General features: G+C 45.8%; 1 protein-coding gene across 2 annotated transcripts in view; it reads right to left on the bottom strand.

The window, feature by feature from the left end:
- Positions 1-13,725: 13,725 nt before the first annotated feature.
- Positions 13,726-27,500, bottom strand: part of SLC39A4 (solute carrier family 39 member 4) — an 87,065-nt gene continuing 73,290 nt past the window's right edge. For both annotated transcript variants that reach the window (XM_033934929.1, XM_033934928.1), the window contains 2 exons: positions 17,599-17,786; positions 13,726-14,478 (listed from right to left, as the gene is read on the bottom strand). In XM_033934929.1, the coding sequence (XP_033790820.1) occupies positions 14,350-14,478; positions 17,599-17,786 (317 nt within the window). In that variant the 3' untranslated portion in view covers positions 13,726-14,349. The remainder of the gene's footprint in view (positions 14,479-17,598; positions 17,787-27,500) is intronic.

Below are 27,500 nucleotides of genomic sequence, written 5' to 3'. Positions count from 1 at the left end.
CTCGGGTGACTTTTACCGGCTTCTTTCTCCTACTCTTTATGGACCTTTGTTGGCATATTTTAATGCAGCCACTACCCGTGGTTCTTTTCCGCGCTTTGTGAACGAGGCTCTTATTACTTTGCTATTGAAGCCGGGTAAGGAAGCTGATTTGCTGGGGTCTTATCGCCCCATTTCTCTAATAAATGTTGACCTCAAGCTCTTTGCACGCATGCTGGCTGATCGTTTGGCTCCTCATTTACCACAGCTTATACATGAGGATCAGGTTGGATTTGTTCGGGGCCGTCAGTCTGTCCACAACATCCATAAGGTTCTTCTTGCTCTTGCTCAGTGTCAATCTCGCCAAATTCCAACTCTCTTTGTTAGTCTAGATGCTTCTAAGGCGTTTGATAGCATTCACTGGTCTTTCTTATTTCGCACCTTGGAGCATGTGGGGCTCGGGGGGTTCTTTCTGGATGCCGTGCGTTCCCTCTACTCCAATCCGCTGGCTTCTCTACTTGTAAACGGGACTCGCTCGGACTCTTTCCCTATTCTTCGTGGTACCCGGCAGGGTTGCCCTCTTTCCCCTCTTCTGTTTCTTCTTTCTTTGGAACCCTTGTTATGCACTCTCCGAGGGTTTGCAGAGGTCCGCGGTCTCTCAGTTGGCGACTTCGAACTTAAGACTCTGGCGTACGCGGATGACATGTTTTTAATTCTTACCCGGCCTGAAGACTCTCTCCCGGCAGCTCTGGATCTCATTTCTGAATTTGGTTTCTATTCAGGGCTGTCTCTCAATTTAGACAAATCCTTGGTCTTACCTTTTCCTCCGGACTTCGTGGAGGGGTGCTTTTCCTCTACGTTGGGCTGATTCCGCTTTGCGGTACCTGGGGGTTACCATTCCGCTGGATTTATCTAGTCTGTACCGGTTAAATGTGACGCCATTGTTTCAGGCCCTACAAAACAAATTACACCTTTGGGAAACCCTTCCTTTCTCGCTTCTGGGTCGCGTACATTTGTATAACATGCTTTTAGTTCCCTGTTGGCTTTATGTTTTTCAGGTTCTTCCCCTTTATTTGACTTTTCGGGACGAGCGCAAACTGGAGCGCCTGGTCCAGAAATTTCTTTGGGCTGGTAAGAGACCTCGTTTGTCTTATCAGCGGGCGGCGACTCCCTGGTATAAAGGTGGTTTGGGCTTATTGAATCTTCGCTTCTTGACAGTTGGTTGTGGCATGCGGCATATTAATGATCTCTTTAGGGGTACATCGGCGTTCACAAACACTTCTCTGGAACTATCCTGTTTTCGTTCTACTCACTTCAGTGCCTATTTGCATGCTATCCCTTCTCTTGACCCTGAGTCTCTTTCTATGAAGACACTGCACCGACCCTTGCGGAAGGTTTGGCGCTAGGTCTGTAAATTTCACACTCTTTCTCCCTCTGTCTCTCCCTTTCTGCCTCTTCGTTTTAACGGGTCTTTCCTGCCTGGGATTGATGGGCCGAGTTTTTCTCGGTGGGAAACGAAGGGAATTCATTATATATTTCACTTGGTTAATGATGATGGCACCCCTAAATCCTTTGCTCAATTGCAAACAGACTTTGTTCTTCCCGCTACTGATTATTTTGCTTACATGCAAATCCATCATTACCTTTCTTCATTACCTTCTAGCTCACTGCAGGCCTCCTGTCAAGAGTTGTTGTCCACGGCTTTTACCATTGGTTCCCAACAACCGGTCCCCCTCAAGTTCCATCATCGCCACTTGAAAGATGAATGCCCTTTGTTTGACCATTCCCGGCTGTGGGATGCTTGGTCCTGTGATCTTACTGTTGATTTGCCTTCTGATATACTCCTTCAAGCGTTTCACCGTCTGTCAACTTTTCGTAAATACACCACCTTTTGGGAACAGCATTTTAAGTTGATTTTTCGTTTGTATATCTCTCCTAGAAGGGCTTATTTATCCCACTTCCGCTCTGATGCAGCCTGCCTTCGTTGTCAGGTTCCGGAAGCAAGCTTGGGACACATGTTCTGGACTTGTCCTAAGGTTCAGCTTTTTTGGACTGCTATCTTTGCTTTTGTGGAGAATCTTTGGCATGTCACCATTCACAGCTCCCCTTTGCTTTTGTTTGGGACTGTTCCTCATTATTTTCCACGTTCTAAAGGACTTGCAGCCTTCCTTAAGTGGTCTATACAGGTTGCTCTGAAATGCATCTTGCTGGCTTGAGGCCGAAGCTCCGGACTATTCCCTTTGGAGATGCAGAATGATTTCTCTTCTGATGTGGGAACGGAAAGATGTGACTGATATGTCTTCTCGCCAGGGCCGCCTTTTCCAGACCACTTGGGAACCATTTTGGTCTACTTTGACCCCTCTGGCTCGTAGCCGAATACTCAATGGATGATCTTGTTTGTATTTACCCCTTTTGCTTTGCTTGGTATTTAATTTCTGTTCTCATGTTCTTTGCTACATTGTATTTGAAGGAGGACCCAGGGGTGGGATTGGAGGTGGTGGGGGGGGGTTGGTTTGGTTGGGTTTGGGGGGGGGATTTCTTTTGGGACCACTTTATACTCTCTTGAGCTGAATTGTATTTTGTTGTGTTGCCTGTTGCTTTCATGATTGCTCAATAAAAATATATTTGACCATAAATACTCATCTGCAAACTTGTTTTGCGACTGAGCGATGCTGCTTTCCACCTTGGCTTTTTTGCTTGGGGGGAGTGGCACTGGGGCCTTCCCCCCTTTTCTGCACCCTCTGCATCAGGCTTGGAGATGGTGGAGGAGACAGGATATGAAGTCCAAACAAGCCTCACCCTTTTTGCCTATTGTCCGCAACCCTGCTTTTCCACCGGGAGAGTGACACGGTGTCTTCAGGACCTGGAGTGCAGCTCGTAATTTGACATTTGATATGCTTTTACTTCTGGGAAGAGGACAATTTCCATCCTTTCGGCAATTGTAGCAGAATTGGCAACTTCTAATGCTCATTATTTTCCATATCTTCAGGTTCGGTATTACGACCATCACCTCTGCTCCTTACATGAACAGGCTATGACTGAAGGCCACCTCACTAAGTATCTTCATACTACTCCTCTAGTTCATAACTGCCTGTCATTCTGGTATAAAGTGGGCAAGCAGTTTTGGGGCAAAGCCATCTGCAGAGCCTGGCGGAGGATTTGAACACCCCAGTAACAACCCGTGCAACCACTTTCAGGGGTTTTATACCCATAATAAAATAGTATCCATGCAGGAAACCCAGTTAAATTACAATATCGAGCTTACCTCACTAGAGCAAAGGGGGCCCGTCTGGGATTATGGTCCTCGGACGTCTGCTTGCACTGTGAATCTCAAAGGGGAACGCTCCTTCACATCTTTCTGGATTGCAATAAGTTATCTCTTTGGAATGCTATTTTTCAAGTCGTAGAGAGGGTGTTGCAACTATCCCTAGAGTGGGACTACCCTGCATTATTACTTGGAGATGAGCAGGTCTTTATGGATTTGGGCCTCCCTATTGAAGCTAGGTGTTTTTACATCACAATATCATACTTGCCAAACAAATAATATTAAGATCTTGGATATTGCCTCAGGCTCCTACCTATGCAGAATGGAGTAACAGAGTGATCACTGTTGCCACCTTTGAGCTGTGGGTGGATAAGACCGAACAAAACCTGAATGGGTCAATTATAAATTGCTTTGGCAAAGATTATTGGGACTATTACAGAATGCCTCAATGTAACTTTCTATCTTATAGCTGGTGTATATCTCTATTATGGTATAATAATAATGTAGCCCTCTATGTTTTAATGTATCCTTTATTTTTGTCCTTCTAGGCGGCTCTGGGAGAGGAGGGGCCTCTGAGACATCAACTTTCCTCACGGACCGTTTTTTCCCAGGGCTCTACCTCCTTTTCAGAACTTATTTTGTTTAGTGCAGTAACATTGCCTTTCATGTGTTGCCCTTTTTCCTGTTATTTGGTGATGTGGGATGGGGTTTTAATTATATTGGTGAGATGGGGGGGGGGGAAATACAGAAAATTTGTGTACATCTATTCCCTGTACCTGGGATTTTGTCCCCTGCATTCTATTGTGCTTTGACAGACAACATAAGAACATAAGCAGTGCCTCCGCCGGGTCAGACCACAGGTCCATCCTGCCCAGCAGTCCGCTCCCGCGGCGGCCCAAACAGGTCAAGACCTGTCTGAATCCCCAGAGGGGGTCTCCTTGCCACCCTGGTTTCCCATTTAAGTCCTAGCTTCCCATCGAAGTCCTAACCCTCCAGTCTTGCACATGCACGACCTGGTTGGGTTTCTATACTTATTACCTGGTTAGCTTTCTATACCTGTGATACATCCCAGCACCTCTCTCAGTATCCCACGATCCCTTTATCCCTCAGGAATCCGTCCAATCCCTGTTTGAATCCTTGTACCGTACTCTGCCTGATCACTTCCTCCGGTAGCGCATTCCAAGTGTCCACGACCCTTTGGGTGAAAAAAAACTTCCTTGCATTTGTTTTGAACCTATCTCCCTTCAGTTTCTCCGAATGCCCCCTCGTACCTGTTGTCCCCCTCAGTCTGAAGAATCTGTCCCTATCCACCCTCTCCATGCCCCTCATGATCTTGAAGGTCTCTATCATATCTCCCCTGAGCCTCCTTTTTTCCAGAGAGAAGAGCCCCAGCCTATCCAACCTCTCGGCGTATGGGCAGTGTTCCAGCCCTCTTACCAGTTTGGTTGCTCTCCTTTGGACTCTCTCAAGTACCGCCATGTCCTTCTTGAGGTACGGCGACCAATATTGAACGCAGTATTCCAGATGTGGACGCACCATCGCTCGATACAATGGCATGATGACTTCCCGCGTCCTGGTTGTTATGCCCCTCTTTATGATGCCCAGCATCCTGTTGGCTTTTTTTGAGGCTGCTGCGCACTGTGCAGATGGCTTCAGTGATGCATCCACCAGCACACCCCTCTCAAGACCGCTGTCTCCCAACAATGCCCCCCCCCAATTTGTAGTTGAACAACGGATTCTTTTTCCCTATATGCATGACCTTACATTTTTCCACGTTAAAGCGCATTTGCCATTTGTTTGCCCAGTCTTCCAGCTTGTCCAGGTCCCTTTGCAGGTCCTCACACTCCTCCCTGGACCTAACTCTGCCGCACAGTTTGGTATCGTCTGCATATTTTATAACCTCGCACTTTGCCTCCTTTTCTAGGTCATTGATGAATATGTTGAGTAACGGCCCCAGCACCGATCCCTGTGGCACACCGCTCGTGACTCCCCGCCAGTCAGAATATTGGCCCTTTATTCCGACCCTCTGCAGTCTACCCGACAACCAGTGCTTGATCCATCTGTGCACATCCCCTCCCACCCCGTGGTTCCACAGCTTCCTAAGCAGCCTTTCATGTGGCACCTTGTCGAAAGCCTTTTGAAAATCGAGGTAAATGATGTCTATGGGTTCCCCATTGTCCACCCGACTGCTTATTCCCTCAAAGAAGTACAGAAGGTTTGTTAGGCATGACCTTCCCTTACAGAATCCGTGCTGGCTTGTTCTCAGTAGGCCATTTCTCTCGATGTGCTCGCAAATGCCGTCCTTGATCATAGCTTCCACCATTTTCCCTATTATTGAAGTCAGGCTCACCGGCCTGTAGTTCCCGGGGTCATCCCTCGATCCCTTTTTGAAGATGGGTGTGACATTTGCCAATTTCCAGTCCTCTGGTACCTCCAGTTTTCAAGGATAGGTTGCAAACATGTTGGATTGTGCCCGCTATTTCTTGTCTTAGTTCCTTCAGAACCCTTGGGTGGATCCCGTCTGGGCCCGGTGATTTGCCGCATTTTAACCTGTCTATCTGTTTGAGGACATCCTCCTTGCTTACCTCTATGTGCTCCAATTTTTCAGCCTGTTCCCCACTCATGAGCTCCTCTGAGTCCGGTATATTAGATGTGTCTTCTCTCGTGAAAACCGACGAGAAGAACATGTTCAACCTCTCAGCTACCTCTTTATCCTCCTTAATCACTCCCTTCCTATCCCCATCGTCCAACGCCCCCTACCTCCTCTCTCGCTGGTCGCTTCCCCTTAACGTAACTGAAGAATGCCTTGAAGTTTTTCGCCTCCCTGGCCAGCCCCTCTTCGTATTTCCCTTTTGCTTTTCTAACCTCTTGGTGGCATTCCTTTTGGCATTTCCTGTGTGCCTGGTGATTTTCCTCCGTTGGGTCCTTTTTCCATCTCCGGAAGGATACTTTTTTGTCATTTATTGCCCTCTTTACTTCTGTTGACATCCAAACCGGGTCCTTTGACCGCTTGTTCTTGCAGCCTTTCCTGAAACTGGGGACGTACATTCTTTGTGCTTCCTGCAGGGTGTCCCTGAATAGGGTCCAGGCGCTTCCTACAGTCTCCATCCTAAAGATGTTTCTGAGCTTCCTCCCCACCATTTTCCTCATAGCAACATAGTTCCCTTTACTGAAGTTGAGCGCAGTTGTTGCGGTCCTCCTTACTATGGGTGTCCCCCTTTCTAATGTGAATCTGATCGTGTTGTGGTCACTGTTGCCTAGTGGTCCTCCCACTTCTACCTCTCTTGCAGGCCCCCCTAATCCATTTAGGATGAGGTCAAGAGTAGCACCCCCTCGCGTCGGTTCCCTGACTAGTTGCTCCATGAAGCAGTCCCTCACAGCTTCTACAAATCCTGTTTCCCTAGTGCAGTTGGAGTGACCCGTACTCCAGTCTATCCCCGGGTAGTTGAAGTCCCCCATCACTGTTACACTTCCAGTCCCGCATTCCTGTCTCAGTTCAGTTTCCAAGTCGTGTCCGACTCCTTCTGGCGTACCAGGTGGGCGATAGTACAGCCCCAGTTTTATGCCTGCACCCTTGTTTCCCGGCAATTTGATCCATAGTGATTCCAGCCCCTCTGCCTTCGTTGCCATATCCATCCCGACCGAGTAGATAGAGTCCTTTACATATATTGCTATGCCTCCCCCCTTTTTGTGGGTTCTGTCCCTCCTGTAGAGCTTGTACCCCGGCAGCGCCACATCCCTTTGATTCTCCTCTGTCCACCATGTTTCTGTAATTCCAATTATATCCAGGTCCTCCCCCTAGGCCATGACCTCTAGTTCACCCATCTTGGCCATGAGGCTTCTTGCATTTGCGTATAAGCACCGCAGGTCCCGTCGTTTTTCCTCCATCTCCGCATTTACCTGGGCCGCCTCCCCTTGAATTATGGGCAGTTCTCCTGTTTCCTGTGCTTCTGCTTTGCCATCAACCTTTACCCTCGTAGCTTTCGGCTTCCCCACTTTCCCGCCACCCCACTTCCCCACTTTTCCTCTGGGTTTTCTAACATTTGAGTACTAGCATACATTTAATATCTTATTGTGATATTTTCCATGCAGCCTGTTTGCTTTCTGTGTATTTTTACTTTGTTATATGCCTTGCATTCCATCTTAATCTGCTGTTTGTAATATCGGAAATGTACATATTATGTTGTTAATGCCCATGTGTACTCTTTATGCTTTGTGTTTCTCTGTCTGAATGCACATAATAAAAACAGTTGAGAAAAAAAAAGGTTATGGTTCTTCAGCTTGGAAAAAAAACAGCTGAGAAGAGATATGATTGAAGGCTACAAAATCCTGAGTGGAGTGGAACGGGTACAAGTGGATCGATTTTTCACTCTGTCAAAAATTGCAAAGATTAGATGACACTCGATGAAGTTACAGGGAAATACTTTACAACCAATAGGAGGAAATATTTTTTCACTCAGAGAATAGTTAAGCTCTGGAACGCATTGCTAGAGGTTGTGATAAGGGTAGATAGCATAGCTGGTTTTTAAAAAGGTTTGGACAATTTCCTGGAGGAAAAGTACATAGTCTATTATTGAGAAAGTACATAGTCTGTTATTACTACTCTTTGGATTTTGGCCAGGTACTTAGAGACCTGGATTAGCCACTGTGAGAATGGCCTACTGGGCTTGTTGGACCTTTAGTCTGACCCAGTAAAGCTATTCTTATGTTCTATTAATTCTTGTATCTCAAGACTTCAAAAGTGGGCTTCTTTTGTGCGTATGAAATTAAATGCCACTAAAACCAAATTGTTATGATTTGGTCCTGTTTTACACAATTTACCTTTATTTATAAGATTAAATTTGGGTGATTCCCTAAAGATTGATTTCTCATCTAGAATTCTTGGATTTATTTTAGATTCCACCCTCTCTTTGACTAATCAAATTAATAACATATCTAAAAAGTGCTTTTTTAGCCTACGGATGTTAATAATAATTTATTTTTTAATAATAATAATATTTATTCTTATATACCGCCTTCCATCAGCTTAACGAACAAGGGAGTGCTCGCAATTGGTCTGTAATTAGATCTCTAGGATTTTTGACGATCGGGATGATCAGAATCTGGCCTAAATCCTCAGGAAAAGTACCAGTTAGTAAAAGAGAGGAGATCCAGTTGTATAACTTGGCTTTAAATGTGACTGGAGCAACTTTCATTATATTTGGGGGGCAGCAGTCTAATCTGCAGTAGGAATCAGCGTATTTCATGTAATATTTGGAGAATTGCCAGGATGGAGTAGTAAAATTATTCCAGGCCATATCTACCCGAGGTTCATCTTTGTGTTGGGCAACTGGGTAGTTCAAATGGTTGGTTATGTAGCCCGTTAATTTAGATCTCAAATTGTTGATTTTGTTGTTGAAAAATTCAGCCAGATTGTCTGCAGACGGTGGGGAATCTAGGGTAGAAGGCCTATATATCGTAGAGATTGTTGACTAATTCAAAGAGATTTCTACTGTTGGTGTTAAGTAAGAACATAAGAAGTTACCTCCGCTGAGGCAGACCAGAGGTCCATCTCGCCCAGCGGTCCGCTCCCGCGGCAGCCCATCAGGCCCATTTCTTGAGCAGTGGTCCCTGACTATCCCTATGACCTACCTCTACTCCTATCTGTACCCCTCAATTCCTTTATCCTCTAGGAACCTATCCAAACCTTCTTTGAAGCCTTGTAACGTGCTCCGGCCTATCACAGCCTCCGGAAGCGCGTTCCATGTATCCACCACCCTCTGGGTGAAAAAGAACTTCCTGGCGTTTGTTCTAAACCTGTCCCCTTTTAATTTCTCCGAGTGCCCCCTTGTACTTGTGGTTCCCGATTTTTTGGGCGTAAAAGTTAGTACGCTTCTTTATTATTAGTTTTTTGTATTCAATTTTTGTCTCCAATATGACCTCCCCACACTGTCCCCTGATTTCAACCATTGTCTTTTGAGTTTCCGTAACTCCTGTTTCATATTTCCTAACTCAGTATCGTACCAGCCATCGATTCTTATTTCTTATTTTTCTTAGTTTAGTGAGGGCCATTTTGTTTAATATCTGCATACTCATGTTGGTCCAAGAGTCCGCCGAAAAGGAGTCCGAGTCTGAACTAGAAGTTATGTCATAGTGTGACTAGAATTCTACTGGGTTCACCCTATCTCTGCTAGCTACCATTTTCTTAGGTCTTTTTGCCTTCTTGGATTTGGTTGGGGAGCGTCTTACTTGCCAGCTAAATTGGAAACTACATAACCGGTGGTCTGACCATAGAGAGTCGGTCCAAATGGCTTGGTTCCAGTAAATCTTGGGATTGACTAGTTCTTTGGAGGAAAAAGTGACTGGATCTAGCTGGTGGCCCTTTTGATGGGTCTTTTCTGGGGGCGGCACAAAGAAGTCTAATGAAGAAATGAAGGATAGTAGATCTTTGGAGTCACCCTGCTCTGCCTGTTCTAGGTGAATATTTAGATCACCTGTCAGTAGGTTGTGTGGGCCTAGTGTAGAGTTTGTAAGGAGGAAATCGTAGAAAATGTCTTTGGCTGCGGACCATTTTTTAGGAGGAATGTAGAATAGGGTAATTATTAGAGCATTTTCTAACTGATCTGTCCAGAGTTTACAGGAAAGGATTTCAAGGTCCGCTGAGGAATTTGAAGCTAGGATTGAGGACTCGAATGATTCTTTTAAAATAATAGCTAATCCTTCTCCTTTACCTCTGCTTCTAGGTAGAGATATAATTTTAAACCCAGGAGGCAGACAGTTGCGTATAATAATGTCGTTATCTGAGATCAACCAAGTTTCAGTTAGAAGAACAAAATCGGGGTTGGCTTCTTCCAGCCAGTCTTTGACCAGCTGTGACTTGTTCCTAATAGAGCGTATATTTAAGTAGAAACTGTGAAGATTTTGATGGTAAGGAGCGTCGGTGGTTACAGAGTAGATAATGTTTCTCAATATTACATGGCAAGCAAAAAGTCTTCCCTAACCCGAGAAAAGGAGGAGGGACAGAGGCATCCGAACCAAAAGAACACCTGGAACAAATAATTAGTGATGTGAGTGGAAAACCCTCAGTCTCACAGCCTGCTATGGGAACAAGTCCCTAAAGCACCAGCTGTCACAATCAAACCCCAGAACGGGTGTTACTTGTGAAACATCCCTAGGTTTCCAACTAAATTTACTAGTGCACAAACGTGCTACTGGTGAAAAATAAAGTGAAAAAATACATGAAAAAATCACACAGTAAAATGGTTCGGATATCTTTGGCCCTCCTCCAAGGGCAAGGAGCGTCCAAAATCACTCGAACTTTATACTCATCGGCTGGCATTCTGAGCACAACTGGAGTTTTCAGCTAGTTCCTGAGGAAGAGGGGTGGTTCCCCTCGAAACGGAGCCCCGTTGGACTGTTTCTTTTCCAGTCAGTTGTTCTATCTTCCAGACTTCAGAGGAAGAAGCTAAGTAATTTTTGCTTTTGTTTTTTGACTTGTCAGCTTCTAGCCAGCCCGAGTGATTTTGGACGCTCCTTGTTCTTGGAGGACGGCCAAAGATATCCGAACCATTTTACTGTGTGATTTTTTCATGTATTTTTTCACTTTATTTTTCATGTTTGTGCACTAGTAAATTTAGTTGGAAACCCAGGGATGTTTCACAAGTAACACAAGTTCTGGGGTTTGATTGTGACAGCTGGTGCTTTAGGGACTTGTTCCCCTAGCAGGCTGTGAGACTGAGGGTTTTCCACTCACATCACTAATTATTTGTTCCAGGTGTTCTTTTGGTTCGGATGCCTCTGCCCCTCCTCCTTTTCGCGGGTTAGGGAAGACTTTTTGCTTGCTAGTTTATTGCAGTTTGCCCATTTTGGGTTTTTCTAGTCTTCATCTCAATATTACATTACATTACATTAGAGATTTCTATTCCGCTATTACCTTACGGTTCAAGGCGGGATATCCGCTGTCTTTTACAGTCGGGTCTGCTAGGTTTTTGTGAGGAGGATACAACCGGAATTTGGAACGGACCCCATTTTGAACAGTTGTATAGAGAAGGATTAACAGCTCTAAGATGTTCTGAATTTGTTGAGCGAGACCTTATAAGTACTGGAATAGGAATAGCATAAAATGCAGCAACTGACCTGCTTTTGTAGCAGATCCAATAGACCATAAGGACCCAAATCAGATAATTAGTTAAGAGAGCCATCCTATACAGAGTGGTCAACAGAGACTGAAAAAGCTTAAGGGAAGTAAAGCTAGTAGACTAAATCATGCAGAGAGTAAGTTAGAAATTGTCCGGAGTAATCATGCAAATTGTCTGGAGTAATCATGCAAATACTTTATGTAGAAAAGTCATGCAATTAGTTTTGCCGGAGTAGTCATGTAAATACTTATCAGATTTTTTCCAGGCCGTGGGCCTATGGGGGTCATCCAAGGCAGGAAGAAGAGATCGCTCAAGCAGGCACAGGTTGCTGAGGAGAACTTGTGGAAGGGTATAGAAGTTTTTCCTGTTTTCAGTCCCTGAGTAGCTAGGAGGAGGAGGTGGAGTACGATCTTTCACCCGTTGTTTGGTCGAGCCAGGCTGCAGAATAGGTGCTTTGCAAAGGGTCCGTTGTTTCTTTCATCAACATCACTTTGTTATTTTGGTTCAGGCAATAATTTTAGCATATTTAGACTATGCCAATTCTCTTTACATTGGTTTGAGCAAAGGTAATTTGAAGAGATTACAGTTTATTTAGAACACGGCTGCCAAACTGATTTTTGGTAAAAATAAATATGGACATGTTACTCCATTGTTGAGGGCACTGCATTGGCTTCCGATGTATTGGAGGGTTCAGTTTAAGTGTGCTAATGTTGTTTTTAAGAGTTTATATGGGATTTTTTCCCCATTGTTTCCTCTCTCTTTTAATTCTTATCGTTTTCAGTCTACTAGGAATGTACATAAATTCAAATTAATATTCCCTTGTTAGAGGAATTCAAACTTTAGGAAAGCTTTCACATTCTTTGGCATTTACTATGGTAAAAGTTTGGAATGGTCTACCTTCAGTTATTAGAATTTCCTTTTCTCTGATCCATTTTAGAAAAACTCTGAAAACGTATCTGTTTAAGAAATTTTTAACTGACAGTCTTTAAGAACTTTCTAGTTAACGACTGAATGTTAATATATACTGTCTCTTTCCAGTTTTATAACTGCCCATTAATGTACTCTTAACCTAAATTTTGTTAACCGGTTTGAGTCCCTCAAGGGAATGACCCAGTTTTAAGGCTAAAGATTAGATTAGATTTGTTCTTATCTTTCTTCTCCTTTGTCATTTTTCAGCTACCAATCAAATTTCCATCTTCTCTCCCATTCCCCATCTTATTTTTTCCTCAGCCCTCCATTCCCTTTCAACTTCAACATGTCCATATTTCTACCCTCTATAATAACTGTCCTCTCATCCATTTCCTTACCACCCCTTCCTCCTCCTCCTGGCTTCTCCCTCATGGTTCTACCATTCTCAGGGATTTTCTTACTCCACCCTTATAGTCCAGCATCTGCTTCTTCTTCCTTCCCTCCACATCCTCGTAGCTTGACATCTGCCTGTCCCTTCTCTCTTCCATGATGCACTCAACTCTATGATCCAGCATTTCTCCTACTCTCTTCTCTCACTCCCATTACAAGGCATCTCTCTATCACTCCCTTCTGCTCCTGGATCCAACATTTCCCTTCTCCCCCTCCATCTCCTTTGTATCTCTCCTGCTTGATCCACCCAATGTCCAACATCTCTCTCTCCCTCCTTTGTATCCCTCTCCACATGCAGCATTCTCTCCCTCCCTTCCACTGCCATATCCAACATTTCGGGGAGGGAGGCATTTCTGCTGTCCACCATCTCTCTCTCTCTCCCTGCTTTGTGCCCTAGGTCAAACCTCTCTATTCCCCTCCATGCAGCATCTCTCCCTTTCTCCTTCCCTTTAACATGCGCAACATTTCTTTCTCCCCCCATCTCTTTTGCCAGGTTTGTGAGAGGGCTTCCCAGTCTCTGAAGGGCAGAATGGTGTTATTTATTCCCATGCTGAAGTACATTTCTTCTTCTTTGTAAATAAATACTACACCCTGCTTTATTCCGTTGTAAGATGAAGCTAGTGTGGACTATTCTGTTTTATCCTAATAGTAGTTGTTTGATTCGTAGCTGAAAAGTGAAAAAGAGGAAATGAAAGATAAGAAAGAAGGAGAAAAGAGCTAAAAAGGAATAATCAATATATCAGATCCAGGTGTAGTGAGAGAATAGACAGGAAAAAGGAGAAAAGACAAATGGATAGCAACTGCTTGAAGGAGAATTAGCACACAATAGACAGGAAAGCAGAAAAGAGAAACTAGATGCAACATGATGGAAAAATAAAATGTCCACACAACAAAGGTAGAAAAAATCCCCATTTTATTTTGAATGTTTTAATTGGAATATGAATAATAATTAGCAAAAATATTTAAATTTTGACAAATAAACTTGCAGAATTTGCTAATTTACCCCCTTTTACTAAGCCACAGTGAGAGGTTTCTACCGTGGCCTGGAGCACTAAATGGTCCGACGCTCATAGGAATTCTATGAGTGTCGGAGCATTTAGCACTCTTGGCTTAGTAAAAGGGGGGGAGTTGTGCGTAGAATTTTGAACTTTGTTTTGCACAGAATTCCACCAGGAAAAACAACTGCATTGTTAGTGTTGTGGCTGTTTGAGTTATAACACATTTTGATTGTAGTACATGAGGGGACTTGTAAAAACTGAAGTGAGAAATGTCAAAAGTGGAGCTGGATGTACAATAGGAAAGGACAGGCAGACTGTTCCTCTTATGCTTTCATCTTCAAGCTTTGTGTGTTCAATTCATACGACACAGATGGAAGAACCTGTTCCTCATAGGGAGGTAGATGCCTGGAATGTCCTACCAGAGGAGGAGGTGGAAACCAATACTGTGATCAAATTGGAGATGAAGAGGGCAACAAGTAGGAAAATGCTTGTATGGAGCACTAGACAGGAAGGCAACTGGACCCCCTGGAAGAATCAGCTGAGTGATATTCTCTCCATGGAGCATTCCTAGTGACGGTGCTCAGGAACCAAGGCTCCGAGTGATAAATGTGGCACATCAGTTCAGTGCTCTCTTTCACAATACAATGTTTTCTTCGTAAAGAGACAGTAGCAGCAGGATTCCCCAGCCCACAAGAATTCCCACATTATGCAGGAAGAAGAGCAACCAGGGACGTTTGTCTTTCACATTCATCATGGCTGGAAGCTAAGGAGAAACCATAGGAGAACATGAGAAATCCAGGGCCAATCTAATATAAAAATGATTCAATAACACCACCCAACCAATCCTCACATCAACCCCAAATTTCACAGAATGAGACAGAAGATCAGAAGTACCAGTTTGTAGTTTAAGAAGCATCCAAATAACTTTAAAACAATAATCTTAAAACCAATCCCCAAAGGATATAAACATTCACAAGTGACCCACAAGATAAAAAACAAATAATGTCTAAAATACAAATGACCCAACATGGACCGTGTTTCGGCAAAATGAAATGCCTTCCTCAGGGGTCTTAAATATAAAAAGATGAAAGTCACAAAAAAATCCAAGTAGTTTAAGAGGCTACAAACGAACAGCACAGCCCACAAGCCTCCAGTGAAATCTTACACCTACGGTTCTGCAAACAGACACTGTGCAAGCCCAGTAACAGATGTCTGTCTGTCTGTATCTGGTATGTCCTGTACTGTACATGTAACCCGTTCTGGGCTCTTTTGGGAGGACAAGCTAAAAAATAAATAAATAAATAACATACAGAGCAGAATTACGCCTCTTCTGTTTACGATTCGCCACAGAAAAACCAATGGGTCTGAGCGCCAGTCATATAAAGATATACAGATAAGATATCCATAGCTTTATGTGCGTATTCAACCCTATTATTTATACAACTTGGACTGCCTAATATGCAGATAACTTACCCACATAGACTTAGGAATATTATTTGTGTGGTGGATAAATTTATCGATGTAGAACAGTGGTCTCAAACTCAAACCCTTTGCAGGGCCACATTTTGGATTTGTAGGTACTTGGAGGGCCTCAGAAAAAATAGTTAATGTCTTATTAAAGAAATGACAATTTTGCATGAGGTAAAATTCTTTTTGGCTAAGTCTTAATATTGTAGTTTATAGCTAAAGAGACATATGATCAAGAAACTGTTTTATTTTACTTTTGTGATTATGTACCTGGTGGGCTGCATGTGGCCCCACGGGCCGCGAGTTTGAGACCACTGATGTAGAAGGTAATGAGATAACAGAATATAGGCACATACAGTATGTTCTGGTTGTCTTATAAAAGTCTCTTCCAATAATAATTGTACAAATTCAGTATGCAAAGAGTATTGCGCTTGGACTCAGGACCCACAGGCAGTTTCATCAAGCCTCCCTCCAGCTAACAAGGACATTTCCTTATCCCCCCATACACAGCCATCTTGGACTCATTTCACCAGGTAACAGAGGAGGTGAAAGGCTTACAGCAGACATCCTGCCCTCTTGACTCTTCTAGCAAGCAGAGGCCTCATTGAAGGGGCCACTACAATTGTTAACTCCTCTACTGTGGACAAGCAACTGCCAATGATGCTTATAACAGCAAGTTTGAAAACTACTGGCTGATAGTATCTGTTTCCTGGGAAAACTTTCAGAATAGACCCTGTGCATTCAACTCTGTGACTGGCTAGCCAGGGGTGGGCAACTCCAATCCTCGAGGGCCGGAATCCAGTCGGGTTTTCAGGATTTCCCCAATGAATATGCATTGAAAGCAGTTCATTCAAATAGGTCTCATGCATAATCATTGGGGAAATCCTGAAAACCCAACTGGATTTCAGCCCTTGAGAGCCGGAGTTGTCCACCCCTGGGCTAGACCTATGTTAGTCTGTTTTTAGACCATGCATCTCTGTTTGATGATCTCCACAAAACAGCAACAGGGGTGTGAGAGATTAAGGGTTTTCCCTTGCCAATGCAACTATTATACCATCAAGCAGCAGGGGTGTTAGCCAGGGATGGGATGGATTACAGGTCCCAGGATGCACTAGGCTCAGTAGCTTAGAGCTGAGCTACTTTACAGGGGCTGGAGCAATGGCTGAGTCACAGGGGCGGAACCCAGAGAGCGAGGAATACTTCTGCCTAGGCTGGGTTCAGTCTCCCCAAGAAGGAGAGAACTTCCCTAGTTAGGAGCTGAAGCAAAGCTCTGGGAAGCCATATCACCCCAAATCTATGGGGAAAGCTGGACACATGTTAGAGTGATTGCTGCCTGGCTGAAGGTAAGCCAGTGGTTAAGTGAACATTACTTGGCTGGGGTGGAGGGTAGAGAAGAGACCCCAGGGTAGAGAATGACATGGGGATAAATTTTTCCCCCATCCCCGCAGGGACTCAATTTCCCTGTGAGTTTTGTCACTATCCCTGTCCCATTCCTGTAAGCTCTGCTTTAACTTCACAAGCCTTGAGCATTTATGACTTTAAAGCGTTTGAGGCTTGTGCAGATGAGGACAGAACTTGAAGGAATGGGACAGGGACAGGAAAAGAACTCTCTGGGATAGGATGTGAAAATGAGTTCCCGCGGGGACGGGAGAGAAATTTGTCCTCATTCTCTACCCCAGGGGAGGAGAGAAATGACTTAAGAAATATGTTGTCATGTTTATGTTTATTAAAAATCTTTATATACCGCTCAAACAGGTCTCCTTTGCACTTTATCACTGGACTTCGTGTGGATGTGGGTATAGGTGCAGCCGGTCATGAGGGTTACAACCTAGGTAGAGGAGTGACTTAGTGGTTAGCGCAGCTGCCTCAGCACCTTGAGGTTGTGAGTTCAATTCCCATTGCAGCTCCTGGTGACTCTGGGCAGATCATTTAACCCTTCATTGCCCCAGACAAAGTGGTATATCAAGTCCCACCCCCCTAGTGTTGCTGGATTTCTTAGCAGCCTTTGACACTGAGGGACCATAATATCACATTTACAGAGCTGAAAGAAAGTTTGGCATTCAGAAAGAAAAGTGGGGGCAAAAGCAAGAGTGGAAGAAAGGAAAGCCAAAGAGGTAGCATGGAATGATAAGACATTGTTCAGGTAAGGGGAAAGAAATAGAAAAAAACAATATATTGAACACTAAAACCAAGAAAGAAATTCATTTTTATACAGGAGCCTTAGTGAGCACCATTCAGTGGTACCGCTTCTGTCGGCAGTCTGCTCAAGGCCAGTGGTGGGACCTGCAAGACTGAAGATGATGACATGCATTTATGATGCGGGGAGTCAGTGGAACAGAGTTGGGACAGTGCAAAGAAGCAGGGGATTAGAGCTCGCTCCTCTCTGTGCAGGGAGCAGCACTTTGACAAAACTCACCATGTCAGCTAAAGCCACGTAGATGAAAAGTCCTGTAGCCACAGTGAAGATCCATTCTTCCACTGCCTCATCTGCAGATATGGAGAGGGCTATGTAGAGACCGATGAAAGCAGTTAGTGCACTGCCAAAGTTAAGCAGAAGTGCCATCTTCACTGTGACCCCTGCATGGAGATAGGCCGCAAAGTCCCCTGGAAAGCAAAGAAACATGCTCAATGACACCAGTCTCCTGCTTCCAATAGTGGCCAATCTAGGTGACAAGTTACCTGGCAAGATTCCATGCTGCATATGGACTTTCCCTCCCTTTAAGAAATTGTCCCAACCTTGGGAGTTCGTGAACAGAAGTGAGTTTTTCTTTTTCTTTTCTATTTCTTTACTGATGAGAATTATGGTAGGAATGTCTAATGTCCTAATTTAGTTGGGAATGATTTGGGTTCATTGGAACTCAACCCATCTCCTTATTTTCTTTGAAAATTGAGTTGATATAAGCAAATATGTTTCCCCTTTAGTGGGCTTGTAAAGGATTGTCTTTTTGTACGATGTGTTCTATTGGAAAACTGTATGGTAACCCTTTTTTCTTAATATCTTTATGATATTGTAAAAGTATTAAATTCAAATAAAAAAAAAAAAATTGTCCCAACCTTTTTTTAAACAGTTTCCATTTTGAGACTGCAAATACCTTTCAGTTCAAAGCGGTGTATCTTGTTGATTTGGCTCAGTACATCTTCCAGGTTCACTGAGAGTTAATTCAGCTCTTCTGCATCGTCATTTACCATGACCAAATGCAACTGCAAAGCTGATTTTTAAGTTACTGTCAGTTTCCTGCTCAAACCTTACATGATTTTCTCCTTACCAGTCGTAGCCTTGGAAAAGTTTAAACTTTTAGTATCTTGATTTTTTGGGAATTGCATGGGGAACAGCCTAGATATTTGTCTCAAAAATGTATTTTTTATGTGTTCAAATGTCCCATCTGCTCTAGTCAGGGTTCTTTTTTTTTTTTTTATATGCCCCTTCATTGAAGCAAATTTTGATAGTTCATTAAAGATCTCAAGCTTTTTTTGTTCTGTTCCAGAGTTGTGGAATAAATTACCCCTGAACTTGTAAGTAATAGAGATTTTGGTTATTTTAGGAAGGGATTGAAAGCCTTATATTTCCTGGTCATTGAGAAGGATACGTAAGGATAAAACAATGTTACTTACCATAACAGTTGTTATCCAGGGACAGCAGGCAGCTATTCTCACTAATGGGTGACGTGATCCAACGGAGCCCCGATGCGGACGCCTCACAAGCATTTTTGCTTGAAGAAACTCGAAGTTTTGAATTGCCCGCACCGCGCATGCGTAAGTGCCTTCCCGCCCAGACCAGATATCTAGCAGAGAAGCCAACCAAGGAGAGGTGGGTGGGACGTGAGAATAGCTGCCTGCTGTCCCTGGATAACAACTGTTACGGTAAGTAACATTGCTTTATCCCAGGACAAGCAGGCAGGTATTCTCACTAATGGGTGACCTCCAAGCTAACCATAATGGGATGGTGGAAGAGTTGGCAACTTAGGAGAATAAATTTTGTAATACTTGAAGCTCACTAACTCGATGAGCAGAGGTGAGGCCAATAAGAAACACCACTTTCCAAGTAAGATACTTCAGATGAACCTTGTGAAGAGGTTCAAATGGAGGTTTCATAAGTTGAGACAGAACAACATTGAGGTCCCAAACCACTGGGGGCGGTTTGAGGGGAGGATTGACATGGAAAAGTCCTTTCATGAATCTGGAAACCACCGGATGAGAAGAGAGAGGTTTCACTTGAAGAAGCTGATGGAAAGCAGCAATTGCACTAAGGTGGACTCGTATCGATGTAGACTTGAGGCCAGAATGAGAAAGGTGCAAAAGATAATCCAAAACTGACGACAAGGAGGAGTGTTGTGGCTCATGATGATGAGAAAAACACCAAGCAGAAAAGCTAGTCCACTTTTGGTGGTAGCATTGTCTAGTAGCGGGCTTCCTTGAAGCTTCCAGGACATCTCTCACAGGTTGAGAAAACTGGAGAGGGGTTACGTTGAGAGGAACCAAGCTGTCAGGTGTAGAGACTGCAGGTTGGGATGAAGTAGAGATCCCTGATGCTGTGTAAGCAGAGATGGAAACACAGGTAGAGGGAAGGGCTCCCTGCTGCTGAGTTGAAGTAGAAGGGAGTACCAAGGTTGTCTGGGCCACCGTGGAGCGATCAGGATCATGGTGGCATGGTCTGACTTGAGTTTGACTAGAGTCTTCTGGATGAGAGGAAATGGAGGAAACACATATAGAAAGAGATTCGTCCAATCCAGAAGGAAAGCATCTGCTTCGAAGCGGTGAGGAATGTAGATCCTGGAGCAGAACTGAGGCAGTTTGAAGTTGTGGGGGGCTGCAAAGAGGTCGATCTGAGTAGTACCCCACTGAGAAAAGATGTGATGGAGGGGCGTTGAGTGAAGGGTCCACTCGTGAGCTTGCAGCAGACGACTCAAGTTGTCCGCCAAGGCATTGTCCGTCCCCTGAATGTAGACAGCTTTGAGGAAGGTGTTGTGGCGAATCGCCCAATCCCAAACTTTCAGAGCTTTCTGGCAGAGGGAGGCCGATCCCATGCCCCCCTGCTTGTTGACATAATACATGGCGACTTGGTTGTCCGTGCGAATGAGGACCACCTTGTCCTGAAGCAGGGGAGTGCATTGAAAGCGTTGAGGGCATTGAAAATCGCTCTGAGTTCCAGGAGATTGATGTACTGGCGGTCCGTGCTGGTCCAATAACCCTGAGTGCGGAGACCGTCCAGATGAGCCCCCCAGGCATAAGTGGACGAGTCGGTCGTGAGGACTTTCTAGTGGGGGGGGGCGTTTGGAACAACAAACCTCTGGATAGATTGGAGGATAGCATCCACCAGTGAAGAGACTGTTGCAGAGCAGGAGTGACCTGTATGTGTCGGGACAGAGGGTCGGATATCTGCGTCCACTGAGATGCCAGGATCCACTAGGGAATCCTGAGGTGAAGTCTGGCAAAGGGAGTCACATGAACTGTAGAGGCCATGTGGCCCAGGAGGACCATCATGTGTCTCGTCGAGATGGACGGGCGAGAGGACACCAAGTGGCAAAGATGGAGGAGAGCTTCCAGACGTTCGGGAGGGAGGAACGCTCTGAGTTGGGTAGTATCCAGAACAGCTCCGATGAAGGGAAGAGTCTGGGAAGGTTGTAGATGGGATTTCGGGAAGTTTATCTCGAACCCCAGATGTTGTAGTAGCCAAATTGTCTTCTGGGTCATGAGGACGACTCCCTGAGACGTGGAATCCTTGATGAGCCAGTCATCCAGGTAGGGGAACACCTGGAGGCCGTGGTTCCTGAGCGCTGCGGCCACCACTACCAGGCACTTGGTGAAGACTCTGGGTGACGAGGCTAGGCCGTAGGGGAGCACTCAGTATTGAAGATGAAGATGTCCCACCCTGAATCTGAGGTATTGACGTGAGGCCAGATGAATGGGAATGTGGGTTTGGCCTCCTTGAGATCCAGAGAGCATAACCAGTTGTTCTGCTCGAGGAGGGGATACAGGGATGCCAGGGTCAATATGCGAAACTTTTCTTTGACCAGAAACTTGTTGAGGGCCCTGAGATCCAAAATGGGGTGCAGATCGCCCGTCTTCTTCGGCACAAGGAAGTACCGGGAGTAAAAACCCTTGTTCTGTTGGGCTAAAGGGACTGGCTCGACAGCCTCCAGCTGTAGTAGAGCCTGAGCTTCCTGAAGAAGAAGGGTGGTCTGGGTCAAGTTGGAAGAATACTCTCTTGGAGGATGTTCCAGGGGAACTTGATGGAATTGCAGGGAGTATCCCTCCCTGACGATGGAGAGGACCCAGAGGTCAGAGATAATCGTCGTCCATCGATGGTGAAAGTGATGGAGACGACCTCCAATTGGTGGTAAACTTGAAAACGGCAGAACGACAGAAGTTATGCCCTCTTTGAGACAGTCAAAAGGGCTGAGGAGCCTTAGGGGCAGCAGACGAATGTGGCTTCTGCTGTTGCTTTTGAGGATGCGGTCTCTTAACAGGCTGACAGATAGGCGGGGCCTGTTTAGGTGGATAACGCTGCTGGTAGATCAACAGTGGGCGTGATGGATGAGGCGGAGCAGGCTTGGGCTTCGGACGCAGGATGGCCTGGAAGGACTTTTCGTGGTCTGAGAGCTTCTTGGTTGCTGCCTCGATGGATTCGTCGAAGAGGTCGGTACCAGCGCATGGCACATTGGCAAGCCTGTCCTGGAGATTGGGGTCCATGTCGATGGTCCTAAGCCACGCCAGCCAGTGCATAGCCACCGTGCATGCTGTGGCCCGAGCCGAGAGCTCAAAGGCATCGTAGGAGGACTGCATCAATTGAAGCCGGATTTGGGACAACGAGGCCAGCACCTCCTGGTACTCAAACTGTGCTCTGGAGTCCAGGTAGGGCATGAACTTCTGGAGTTCAGACAGAAAGAATTCAAAGTATGTGATGAAATGGAAGTTGTAATTCAGAACTCTGGAAGTCATCATGGAGTTCTGATAAATTCTTCTGCCAAATCAGTCCATGGTCTTGCCCTCCCTACCAGGTGGAACGGTGGCGTAGACCTGGGAGGGGTGAGACCGCTTCAATGAGGACTCCACCAAAAGGGATTGATGGGAGAGTTGGGAGCCATTGAACCCTTTGTGGTGAACCGTGCGGTACCTGGTACCCAATTTTCCTGGCACGGCGGGGATGGAATAAGGTGTTTTGAGGCACCACACAAAGATCTGGACCAGCAGCTTGTGTAAGGGAAGCTTGAGGGATTCAGCCGGAGGTTGAGGAAGGTGCATAGTCTCTAGGTATTCCTTCGAAAATTTAGACCCTGTGTCCAGGTGGATGTCCATATCAGTTGCCATCTGCCGGAGGAACGAGAAGGACAGCTGATCAGCCAGTGCGGGGCCCCGAGAAGGACTCGAGGATGTCGAGGCCTCTGGATCCAATGAGGATGGGGACTGTGGTGGTGATAACGATCCCAGGGTGTCCTCGAGCTCCGGCATCGGAGGAGGTGAAGTAGCCGATGGCGAATACTCGAGGAAAGGCTGCTTCCGATGAGGCGAGGCGTGCCTGGAAGAGTGCCTTGATGAATGCCTCGAACGATGGTGCGATCTGTGCCTGGAAGTCGGCCTCGATGGTCGAGGCAAGCGGGTCTTCGCTGAGGCCCCCAGATAGTGGATGGGGCTGAAAGCAGTTGATCGAAGCAGTGGTTGTTGGCTGTGCTCGCCCCGAGGGACTCATAGAGGCTCGAGTCCCGGTATCGGGTGGATTGGCTCCAATGGAGGCACTCGCAAAGACTCTGCTCCTTGCATCAAGTGGATCGGTTCCAGTGGAGGCACTCACAAAGATTCTGCTCCTTGCATCGAGTGGATTGGTTCCAGTGGAGGCACTCGCAAAGACTCTACTCCTTGCATCGAGTGAATCGGTTCCAACGGAAGCATGGGCAAAGACTCTGCTCCTTGCGATGCATGCATCGATGCCAGACTAGACACTCGCAGAGACTCTGCTCCCTGTTGAGAGTGTGTGTATCGCTGAGGCACCGGAGGCGGCTCGACCTCGCGGGAGGCCTCCATGTGCCCAGGCTGGATTCGGGAGAGAAGCTTGGGCCCTATGGTGGTGAAGAGCTCAATGAATTGCTTCTCTAACAAGGTCTGGAACGAGGCCGGCAAGGTCGGATCCCCATCTGGAATGGGACCTCCTGCACGGGCCTCGCGTTCTTTGGGGGTAGTGTGTAAGTGCTTGGGCCTAGAAGCCTTGGACACTTTTAGCACTACCGGTGGAATAGGCTGCTGTGCTACCTGATCTGAAGAGGCTGAGGAAGGCATCGCAGCAGACGCTGGAGTCGGGGCCGGCTTGATGAAACTCGGCGCCGCAGAGGTGGAAGGTTGGGGAGCAGCGGATGAAGTTGAAGGTGAAGGGCCTTTCGATGAAGACTGCTCCGTCGAGGACTCCATGCTGAACAGCGACTCCCACAAGATGCAACGGCGCTTGAAAGCACGTGCGGTGAATGTGGAGCAAGGCCGGCATGATTTCGGAATATGTTCCAGCCCGAGAAACCAAACACAGCGTCGATGAGGGTCCGTTAGCGAAATCGCGCGCTGGCACTTGGCACACTTTTTAAAACCGGTGATAGGCCGGGACATAGGCCGGAAAAGCTCCGCCGCAAGATTGAAGCCGCGGGGCTGCGGCCATGTGGCCTGCCCGGTCGAACGGATGGAAGAAATTTTTTTTTTTTTGAAAACAATAAAGAATGACGAAAATCAGAGATTAAGAGAAAAATAACCCAAAACCGCGGACTTTAGAAGGCACAAGTGAAAAATCTTCACGCAGAGAGTCAAAGACGGACTTCTCGGCTCCGCGGAAAAGTAAGAACTGAGGAGACGCGCCCTGGTCTGGGTGGGAAGGCACTTGCACATGTGCGGTGCGGGCGACTCGAAACTTTGAGTTTCTTCATGCAAAAATGCTTGTGAGGCATCCGCATTGGGGCTCCGTTGGATCACGTCACCTGCCTGCTTGTCCTGGGATAAGTTTATGTTACATTACATTACATTAGAGATTTCTATTCTGCCATTACCTTGCAGTGCAAGGCGGAATACAAAAGAGTTATAAACGGAGGGTTACAATGGAAGATCATTTGTTGCTTCTAGAGAAGTTAAAGAGTAGATCATGTAGTACAGGGGTGCCCACATTTTTTTGACTCGCGAGCTACTTTTAAAATGACCAAGTCAAAATGATCTACCAACAATAAAATTTTAAAAAAACACAACGCACACTATACACATAGAAAATGCTAATTATTCCTATTCCAGGTTTTTTTCAAAGAGGTCAAAGCAGATGACTCTGTTCACTGTCACCTCAGTAACAACCATACAAAAATAGACAAATACCCACCCCCTCCCTTTTTACTAAACCACAATAGCAGTTTTTAGCGCAGGGAGCTGTGCTGAATGCCCAGCGCTGCTCTCGACGCTCATAGGCTCTCTGCCCTAAAAAACACTATTGCGGTTTAGTAAAAGGGGACCATATTGTAAAATATAGACAGCAGATATAAATTCAGACACATTTTGATCACTAAATTTAAAATAAAATCATTTTTCCTACCTTGTCTGGTGATTTCATGAGTCTCTGGTTGCACTTTCTTCTTCTGACTGTGCATCCAATCTTTCTTCCCTTCTTTCAGCCTGTATGCTTCCTCTCCTCCACACCTCATTCCCTCCCCCAACTTTTTCTTCCTCTCTCCCTGACCTTTCTTTCTTTCTCTCTTCATGCCCCCTTTCTTTTTTTCTGTTTCCCTTCTTTCCTTCTGTCTCCCTAACTGCCCCCTTTCTTTCTTTCTCCCTGCCCTTCCCCAAGCCACTGCCGCTGCCATCGGGGAACAGGACCCAAACCGCCACCAATGGATAACAGGCCCCAAAGCTGACGCCACCCCAAGCTCTCCCTGCTTCGAGCCGACCAGTATTCCTCTCTCCAACGTCAATTCTGCCTTCGGAGAGGAAGTTCCGCCCAGCCAGGCAGCGATTGGCTGGCCCGAACTTCCTCTCCAACGGCAGAATTGACGTCGGGGAGAGGAAGACTGATCGGCCCGATAGATCGCCAAGTTGAGACCTGGGAGGTACGGTAGTTGCCGAGTTTTACCAAGAGCAAAGAGGGGAGCAAGGATTGAGCAAGAAAGCCAGGAAGCTAAATCAGGAAACACACAGTTTGTGAGCTTGTCCTTTATCCCCAATACTGTAAGTGGTCTCCTGCCACTCTTCCTGCTTCAGCTGCTGGGCCACTTCTCTAGGCTCACGTAATGGGAGAGAAATATTTTGAATTTTTGTGAAGCGTGAGAAGAACATTGTTACTTTCCATTCTCCATGTCTCTCTCAGTATCAGAAATGCTAAGAGAAAGTTCGCTTTAAAGGGGAGATTTTCAGTTCATGGTATTCTATCCTTCTGCAACTTCCTCCCCTTTTCCTGTCCTTCTAATTTACCCCAGTAACTACACGATTGGAACAAAAGAGCAGATACCAACAGCTACCCAAAAACCATCCAGCTCAATGTTCAATATCATACATTGCCAGCCAGTGATTCTTGGGCTCGCTCAGCTGTGGGGACTGGCTGGATACATTTGAACTGTGAGCACAAAAATCTAAACATGGTCTTGACGTTGCTTGTTCTTATTTTTTCTTCTTAGCCTCACCCCTCCTGCCACTTCCACCCCTTTCTTTACCTGATCCTCAGCCTCTCTCCCCTATCAGGCCCTTCTCTTTGAATCCCACACAGTTCTTCTCCCTGTCCTCATCGCAGCCCGTCCCTCGCCTGCTTCTCTTTGAATCACAGCCAGTGTCCTTCTCCCAGCTTACATTCATTTCACCTCTGTTCTCCCTTTCACAGTCCATATCTCTTCACCTCACAACTAGGATTACCAGATTTTCCTGAAGGAAAATCCGGACCCATGGCCACACCCCCAGGCCTGCCCAGTTCTGCCCATTCCGCCTATGTCACTCCCCTTTCCACCCCCAGCCCCGCCCCCTCCTGACATAATTTTAACAGGAAGCTTTTCAAAATCCAGATAAAGTTCTGGATTTTGAAAAGCCGTCTGGACCCACAGACATGGTCTTGAAAAGGGGAACATGTCCAGCGAAATCCAGATGTCTGGTAACCCTACTCACAACCCATCCCTTCCAGCTCTTAATACCTGTGTCTATTCTTACCCTCTTCATGCCTTTCCTAGTGCCTCTGGGAGTACGGTAGATCAAAGCCTGTCTGACCTACACTGCTGCTGTCTTCTGTTCCGTGCTATGAGCCCATTGGTCAGATATTCCTTAGCTAACCAATAGGCTACAAGGGGAGGCAGGACCAGTAGCTTAGGATACATCAACTTTTTGTCCTGTTTTCCCCTGCAGCCTATTGGCTGGCTAAGGACTGTCTGATCAATGGTGTCTCCTAAGCCACTGGGCCTGCCTCCTTTGAAGCTTATTGGCTAGATCAGGAATGTCTGACTAATAGGCTGCAGGGTTTGGCGGGAGCAGTAGCTGCAGAGACACAGCCTTACTTCCTGCTTTCCCCTATAGCTCTACATTGGGAAGATTTCAGCTCTGATATCTGAGCAGTGCTGCAAAGAACATTGGGGGTGCTCTAGCACCCACAGAGCTGGTGCCTATGACCATCATTCGTATATGCAGATGATGTGACAGTTTATAGTCCCTTCAAGGAAGATGTTAAAGAGATTTGGTTTAGTATTAAACAGGGCTTAAATATGTTGGAGATTTGGGCTACTAATTTTAAATTAAATAGATATAAAACTAATCCCCCTCTTTTTTTTTTTTTTTTTTTTACTAAGCCACAATAGAGGTTTCTACTGTGGCCCAGAGACAGGGTTACCAGAAGTCCAGATTTCCCTGGACATGTCTGGGAGTCTGGACGGCTTTTCAAAACCTGGCACTTTGTCTGGGTTTTGAAAAACTTCCAGCTACCAGCGACGTCGGGACGGCATCTGTGGATGCAACATGGTGATGTCACACGCATGTATGTGATGTCATCATGTCACACCACCACATGCGCAGATGCCATCCCGACAAGCGAACAGGTTGCAAGAGGGGGCATGACTTGGCGGGCCTGGGGGTAGGGCCATGGGTCTGGATTTTCATTTCCGAAAATCTGGTAACCCTATCCAGAGTGTTAAATGCTTCAACGCTGATACAACACTCATAGAATTCCTATGTTTCAAGTTTATTAAAAATTTAAGAACATAATATAAGAATAGCCTTACTGTGTCAGACCAATGGTCTTTCAAGCCCAGTAGCTAGTTCTCACGGTAGCCAATGTAGGTCCCTAGTACCTGGCCAAAACCCAAAGAGTAGCAGCATTCCATGCTTCCGATCCAGGGC

This window comes from Geotrypetes seraphini, chromosome 2, assembly GCF_902459505.1.
Source record: "Geotrypetes seraphini chromosome 2, aGeoSer1.1, whole genome shotgun sequence".
NCBI classification, from domain to species: domain Eukaryota; kingdom Metazoa; phylum Chordata; class Amphibia; order Gymnophiona; family Dermophiidae; genus Geotrypetes; species Geotrypetes seraphini.
The sequence above is the reverse complement of the archived record's forward strand: the minus strand, read 5'-3'. Positions and strand labels throughout refer to the sequence as shown.